The sequence below is a fragment of the Branchiostoma belcheri genome, unplaced genomic scaffold (assembly GCF_001625305.1).
Source record: "Branchiostoma belcheri isolate BF01 breed outbred unplaced genomic scaffold, Haploidv18h27 scaffold403, whole genome shotgun sequence".
NCBI classification, from domain to species: Eukaryota; Metazoa; Chordata; class Leptocardii; order Amphioxiformes; family Branchiostomatidae; genus Branchiostoma; species Branchiostoma belcheri.
The window spans coordinates 73,252-81,422 of NW_017804025.1; the positions used below are offsets into that span (position 1 = coordinate 73,252).

General features: G+C 42.6%; 1 protein-coding gene across 1 annotated transcript in view; it reads left to right on the forward strand.

The window, feature by feature from the left end:
- The window catches only part of LOC109477670 (deleted in malignant brain tumors 1 protein-like), a gene marked incomplete at its 3' end in the record, with an annotated part of 13,904 nt that extends 7,736 nt beyond the window's left edge, over positions 1 to 6,168 (forward strand). The window contains exons 2-7 of the mRNA XM_019779008.1: positions 310 to 523; positions 645 to 777; positions 1,083 to 1,267; positions 1,365 to 1,490; positions 4,080 to 4,292; positions 6,037 to 6,168. Coding sequence (XP_019634567.1) covers positions 310 to 523; positions 645 to 777; positions 1,083 to 1,267; positions 1,365 to 1,490; positions 4,080 to 4,292; positions 6,037 to 6,168 — 1,003 coding nt within the window. The remainder of the gene's footprint in view (positions 1 to 309; positions 524 to 644; positions 778 to 1,082; positions 1,268 to 1,364; positions 1,491 to 4,079; positions 4,293 to 6,036) is intronic.
- Between the last annotated feature and the right edge of the window lie 2,003 nt (positions 6,169 to 8,171).

Below are 8,171 nucleotides of genomic sequence, written 5' to 3' on the forward strand. Positions count from 1 at the left end.
TGAGCACAAGAGGAGCACAAGAAGGGAACTTTCTTATTGAATCTTTCAACAAGGGTGGATTAACCGGTTGTACGGCCATGCCAAATTACCTCTGCATATTCCAGACTAGGACTAATTAAGGGCTAGTTTCTAAAATATTGAGGGAAATTTTTAACTTCGGGCCTCTAAAAATACTGAGTCTATTAGAAACATTACTAAATACATAGTTTAAGTGGTATTTCTAGAAAAGTATCAAATTTAAGAACCGTAATAATCTCATCATTTAAAATTAGCCATTAGCTAACATTTGCATAAACTGATTGATATTAGAAGGAAATACCTTTAGATTCCAGCAGAATCCGTCTTGTTCCCTGGGGTTGGTCTCACGGACCAAACAAAGGACTTGTTGAAGTTCGACCGGCCGACAGTTGGACTTGGGGCGGAGTCTGTGCTGAACACTTCGACCTAAGGGACGCAGACGTTGTTTGCAGGATGCTGGGCTATATCTGGGCAAACGACTTTTATGACACAGGTAAAGTGTACGGTTCGTGTTCTGTTGCCTCACGTAACGACTTTCTTTGAGTATTCGCATTCGACTTAATAAGCCCTTTTTGTCTGTTTCTATGAGGACTACATTTTTTTAATCTTCCAAATATTGTTTTTAGGTGAACAAGGGCTGGCCTACATGGCTGACCTACGGTGTGATGGGAACGAGAGTAGCCTGTTTGACTGCTCGTACGCAGGATGGGGGATTCACGGCTGTCAAAATGGCGTAGTTGTCTGTGGTACATTGATGAAGTATTCATTATAATATGAAAGCTTAGATTGGATGAAATATGTAAGTAGTCATTTGAAATAAAATGAAATAAACAATAAAGTATAGGTCTTTCAAGTCCATTGCCCGCCAAACTACAAAATGATTATGTATAGTCAAGGGCGTTCAACTAGAAGTCCTTGGTATAGTCGACTGCGAAGACTTAACGCCTTACGCTTTATTTCTATGTCATTTATAACACACACTGCATTGCAAGTTCTCACCTCAATTTCCGCCATGTATATATATATATATATATATATATATGATAATATATCTAGACTCCCAGCAGAATCCGTCTCATCGGTGGTTCCGGTCCCAACGAAGGACGCGTGGAAGTCCGACCAGAGGACAGTATGACCTGGGGCACAGTTTGCCACAACCGTTTCAACATGGACGATGCAGACGTTGTTTGCAGAATGCTGGGTTATCCTAACGCTACCCAGGTTCAAAATGATGCATATTTTGGCCAAGGTAAGATCTTCATTTTGTTTGTTAAGTTGATTTTAAAATTTGTTGTTTTTAAGATCGATTTTAGGGGACTCACTGCTACACACTTTTTCAAACACAGGAACAGGACCAATCTACATGGATGACCTACGATGTGATGGTAACGAGACCAGCCTCTTCAGCTGCTCTTACGCAGGGTGGACGATTCAGGACTGTGATCATGGCCAAGACGCAGGCGTGGTCTGTCGTACAGGTACGTCAATTCTACTCTAATCCGTATACAAATGTACCCAGCGCTATGGTGCTTCACATTCACCTAGGTGATGTAGCGTGGCGTAATGGTAAGATATTCGGCCTGGCACCAATGGGTTCTGGGTTCGATTTTACCTACATGCCTCGACGTTGTTCCCTTGGGAAGACACTTACAAATACCGCAAGTATGAAATTCCAGGTAGTTATCATTACAGAATTATAACATTTTCTTATTAATTATGCAAATTAAGTCTTCATTTACATGATCAATATTATGGTCATGTTTCTCTCGTTCTAAATTACAAATGTCACAAGCTTTAATTGTCCTATCACGGAATGCATATATCACGGAATGCTGATTTATATAATGTCCCCATAAATTATGCAAATAAAATCCATACTTGCATAAATTATGCAAATTAAATCCATCTTTACATAATTGTCCCACAATTATATCAAACATCGCGTAAGCTATCTACATATTAAGCTTACGTAATGTTTCATATAATTATGGAGCAATTATGCAAAAATCAAGATGATCTGTCAACCAGTTCTTGAGTTATCGTCTTTTGAATAGTTTTAATCAGATAGCCCTGCAGTTCCAGAGCAAGCCGCTAGGGGGCACAAACTCACATCCCTTCTTCCCCAGCAAAAGAGCTACCTACCATTCAAATTTTAACACCCTAGCATGTCTACATGATGAGATATCAAACCCAAAAGTTCAGCTGCAGTACCATAACAAGCCGCTAGGGGGTACAAATCTAATCATTTTGAGTTTTCATGAAGACCTACCCACTTACCAAGTATCAAAACAATCCATTTAAGCCTTCTTAAGTTATCGTCTCCACAGACGGACGGACGGACGGACACACACACACACATACACGCGAACGCCTCTGAAAACATAACCTTCTTGGCAAAGGTAATTAGTACTTTGATACGGTTAGGTACGTCTTTGAAAAGAACATCATGGGAGCTGGAGGTTCCGTGTTTGGGGAGAGCCACACTCCACCACATCTTTCGAAAAAGAGTGGGGGCATGCTGCAAGTTGGTGATTTACTACGAAATACCCGGCGGAGGCCTGAAGAATCCACGTTTTGTATTGGCCACCAAAGGACGGCAGTTAAGCATTACCGCAAAAAGAAGAAGAAAGACGTTACACGATGGTCAAATCCGGTCCCATTTTTCCTAACACGTTGCTCAGAAATATTCAATGTCAATCACTCATTTCGCCATTGACAACAGTAGTTGATTGGTTCGCAGGTTTGAAGGCGTGGACAAGAAATGTTTTGATCGCACCTCGCCCAGCAAGATTTACCCGCGAGCTTGTCTTTTGAAATGCGTACCTCGTCTCCGCCCCCATTGTTCTTCACTTCGCACGTTTTAACAATGGCCCGGTCTTCATCTGTGTCTCAAATTTTACCTCTATGGTTACTGTAATTCTTGATTTGTTAATTTTAGGACTTAAGCAGTTACTTCCATCGCTATAAAAGATTTCATCACCGCACGTATTTGATCGTTTCCACCCCCTCCCTCTTTCCACGAATCTTGCGTTACGTTAAGATCGCAAACCACGCTTCACAAATTCTTGACTACAACCAAAGAGCTCGAGGTTAAATACATGCTAATTACCAAATTATTGGTAAGATTATAGATTGGGAATTCAACTATTGTTTAGCCCGTAAATTAGAAAAAAACATCCTTACTAGAAAGGTCACACGGTTCAAAGTTCAATTGCTAAAAGTTGCTGGAACTAAACACTAGCGTAAGAAGGACTTATTAAACGCTGAAATTTGCTGTCACGTTTTTAGCTCTTCTTATTTACAAAAACAACCTGTCTTCTTTTCAATTCTTACGGTTGTTTCTCGACATAATATTCCGATTATGCGTTATTTTGAGAGATATTTGCAGTGTTTGCTTGTGTATAGTGACTGGGTGCGAGGTAGGCACCCCGCGGTGAGTGGGCGGCGCACTCAGCCATAACAACGCGAACAAAGGGCTACCAACCTGACCATCGTGTTAAATATGTTTTGGGTAGCGGTTGGTTATTTAGATGTGATTTAGCACGAAAACTCAAGAAGCTACTGATACAACGCGTTTCCTGTAGTTGACAAAGAGCAGTACTCAGTACTAAGAAAAATCTTGATTCCAACAAAGATGGTACACAAGGACCAAATCTTTAACGATCACCTCATTCATCAGGATAATTAATGAACAATCCCTTTCTAACGGAAATGCGCGAGAGATACGGTTACATAGACAGGACCTTATGAGACATAACTGATGTGTGACGTCAACAGTTCATCAAACGTGACAGGGAACTTATATCGTCCCCCGTCTCTATAACGTTTGCTGACGTCACGTGTCTGTAAAGTAAATAAGGTCTCGTGTCTGTAACAGTAACCCTCGCGGGTTTAACGTATGCAAGTTATTGGTCATTCATTAATCATTATCATAAAGGCGACAGTGGTTGCTAAAAATTTGATCACGGATGTTTGAATACATTTTAGCATCGTAACATAATGAACAGCAATGCAATGTTCTAATAAAAAGAATTATGTATTTACTATGATATCATTAATAGGGATGATTGTTTCATTTTCAGATTCCAGCCGAATCCGTCTTGTAGGAGGTTCCGGTCCAAACGAGGGGCGTGTGGAAGTCCGGCCGGCCGACAGTTACAGATGGGGCACAGTTTGTCACAACGGTTTCGACTTGAAGGATGCAGAAGTTGTTTGCAGGATTCTGGGCTATCCGAATGTATATGGAGTTCGCCTTGGTGCCCATTTTGGCAGAGGTACCACTTTCCTTTACACAAAGTATTTATGGAGATGATAATGCACATCATTTGAAACTATTTTCTCACTGTGTTGTACTTATGGAATTAATAACAAGAAATCTCAGATTCCAAACATCAGGGAATATATAATGCACAATGACTGCTGACAATTTCGGACATCCACAGGCACAGCATTGTTATAATATCTTAAATGCTCATCGGTTCGTCTGTGTTGGTAGAAATCATTATGAAACAGGTTTAAACTGTAATATCCAACACAAGAAATTGGACTCACCAAAATTTTCAACTGTACAACTTAACGCTCACGATGGTCAGATTTGGGCCCAAAAGTCCCACTCTGCTACTATGGAGATCAAATCCCCCGAACCCGCGAATCTTGTTCGATATGACGTCATTCGAATAGAACGGGCGTTCCATCCGGGGTTACCCGCGGTCATTTACAGTAAAGTCGCTACAACCGGCTACTTCAAGCCTTTTTTTACTTGGGAACCAAGGAACAGAAAAAAATCCACCTTTCCACAAATATGAATCGTTTTCAAAATATTACATCTATGCCGTGATTTTATTGTGGATATGTAACATGTAACGAAGCCACTGCCGTCATCGTGGGTGACCTTGAAGGTTAGAATTCTTGTTTACGCTGTTATAAAATACAGGTCCCCATATCTAAGTGTCATAGCACGCGTGCAAACATGGTATTTTAACCACTCCCAAAAATCGTTCAAATTACCTCATTGAGGTCTTGTTTGGAAGAGCAACGACAAAGACAGATTTCTGTCTTAGGGATTTTTTAAATATGGCCGCGATTATGAATTATCGGTATTTAAAGTTGAAAAACTGCGTTTTTAGCTCTTTTTTGGCTATAATTCGAGTTTTAGTTAAAGATTTAAAGAATCCTAAGACAGAAAGTTTACCTTTACTGTAATATTTCTAAAAATAAAAAAAATCAAACCTTATTTTTGATATTCGGGGCCCCTTAAAATCAGTTGTTTGGTTCTCGTGAACCGTTTTTGAAATCCGAAATTTATCTCATTTGGAAGCAAATGTACACAAAGTTGAGCAAAGACTGTGGAAGAATAACATTTGAGGTTAACAAAATCACTTGTTACATTTTATTTTGACCAGTGTTTACTCTCCAATTACTTTTGTTTATTTTCAAATTTTACCCGTTACCCCCGGGCCGGCCCGGGACTCCCGCGCGGCCACGTTCGAACGCGTTCTGTAACCCGATACCTCCCTAGTAATGCGACTTTTAGCCTAGCAACCGACCGCCGTGGCTTTCGTGACGTCACGCAGATAACACACGTGACTCCGTGAGTAGTGGATCATAGTAGAAAGTCTGTGGAACCCCCGTCTCTGTTGAGGAATGGTTGTAATGCCCTAGTGTGGATGGCTTCTTTAATCCCTTGTACGAAAAGGCCCGACTCTGCACGGGAGATGAATCCGCAGACCGCACGCAGAGAAAGTTTTGCATGTACTTAAAGTGCTACATCGTGTCTGCATGCAGCAAATCCGTAGGATTCCTTACGGAGGTGGTACTCACCACGCACGGATCCAGAAAATTTGCCCACGTTTTTGCCCCCGTTTTTCACGTAGACAGCATGTACATGTAGTTGCGCGTACGGTGGGTTGTGACCCTCGCTTAACGTAGGTAATACCTTCAAAATGTATTAACTAATCTACAAAATTGGGAAATTATTGTAATGACTACATCTGATCTGTTAACTTTTTGAAACTGTAGGAACGGGACCGATCTACATAGAGGACCTACAGTGTGATGGGACAGAGAGTAGCCTGTTTAACTGCTCGCACAAGGGATGGAGGGTTCATGACTGCGACCCGTGGCATGATGAAGACGTCGGCGTTGTTTGCGGTACGTGCATTGAACATTTGGCAATTTGTTACCATTTCAATGTTTGGTGTTTGATGAAAAGACTTGTTTAATAAACACATTAGCAGCACTAACAAACATCCTGGCAGCTGGCTAAAACTGTGGTATGTTGAGGTTCATCGTGGAACAACTCTCCTTTAGCTGACCACCCATGGGTGACAGCTTTTCTTCCAAGAGAGGGGATGAGAGCTGCCCAAAACCACACTCGATAGGCATTCTTCCAGGAGAGCTGGCTTAAACTTGATTTAGTGCTGTTCATGATGACTGCTTTCTACTACACCCCCATGAAACTCCTTCCTCTTCGCCCCCGCCGTTCTGCTTCTCCCCCGCCCCGTTCTGCTTCGCCCCCGCAAAAAATCTGCTTCGCCCCCGTCGTTCCTCTACGCCCCCGGCGGAATTCTGCTTTGCCCCCGTCCTTCTGCTTAGCCCTCAATGGCGGCACAGCTCACAGTCGACACGAAAATCGTCTGCAAAATAACAATAAAGGCTGTGCCGCCAAATTTAAAGTAGCCCATGCTCCGGCAAACATTCTGGACCACCTTTCTGCCAAGTGGCGTTGCACAAATCCTTCCCATTCAAAAGTTTACCCTACCTCACGGCCCGTCAGTGGTCTCGTCTAGTGCGGAAGCCACCTCTGGTAACCCGGACTGTCATCTCTTCATACCATATGCCACTTGTGGCACGTCCGCTTCTTCAGGTAAACGTTTGCATGCCTTCCTACAAGTCACACAACCTAGTTCACTTGTATTGGGGGCTTCATTAAGTTAAGTATGCAATGCTAAACCAACAGGTCACTGTTTAATCTGATATGTTTCCACACTTACTACGCTCCCCTGCATGGGTGGGAGGGGGGGATTTATGAAATACATGACATGGGACTGTCCAGGTGATAAAGTCTTTGTTGAATACAGAACACGTTCAGCAGTTTGTTCGTTGAGTTTTGGTCTTTACTTTACTGTGTCATCCATGTGACTTGAATTATAATGGTGGGCTGTGGCAGAGGATTTTGTTGTAAAGAAGACCACTGACGGGCCGTGAGGTAGGGGTAAACTTTTGAATGGGAAGGATTTGTGCAACGCCACTTGGCAGAAAGGTGGTCCAGAATGTTTGCCGGAGCATGGGCTAGCTACTTTAAATTTGGCGGCACAGCCTTTATTGTTATTTTGCAGACGATTTTCGTGTCGACTGTGAGCTGTGCGGCCATTGGGGGCTAAGCAGAAGGACGGGGGCAAAGCAGAATTGCGCCGGGGGCGTAGAGGAACGACGGGGGCGAAGCAGATTTTTTGCGGGGGCGAAGCAGAACGGGGCGGGGGCGAAGCAGAACGGCGGGGGCGAAGAGGAAGGAGTTTCATGGGGGTGTACTAGAGGACTTTTAGATAATCTTGCAATTAATTTGATATACAAAGAGTCTTGTTAGGCTACAGCAATTAAATTTTGCTTTTTTTATTAGTTTGCACATTAAACAAAACAGACAGTAACAATACAAAACAAGGATAAAAACAGGTGCAGGAGGAGGGAGAAGCATGGGATGCTTATACAAGACCCTCCTCTTCTAAACTATTCAAAATTAAAGATGGGGTATAGAATTTTCTTCTTACCCAAACAGTATGGTTCTCACCTGCTTACGTTTCGATGTCTATCAGACACCTTCCTCAGAGCTTCTGACTGGAGTTCTGCAACTCGCCGCTAGCGCGCGCTATTTATCGCCAAACTAGGAGGCGCTTTTTCGTCGAGAATGCAATCCCAAACGTGGCTGAGCTTGTATCCCCCCTCGTCTCGGTTCATCACTGGGGTTGATTTCCTTATCCAGACTGCTTGTTTAATCCACCGGATTCTCCTGTTGTCCTCCCTATCTATGACCCTGGCTCCCTCCCAGTCTATCACACAATTGTGTCTGGCAACATGGTCTGTGACTGCCGATTTCTTCAATAATGATAATGATAATAATTAGTATGAGTTAAAATAAGAGAAAAACACTAAATGAA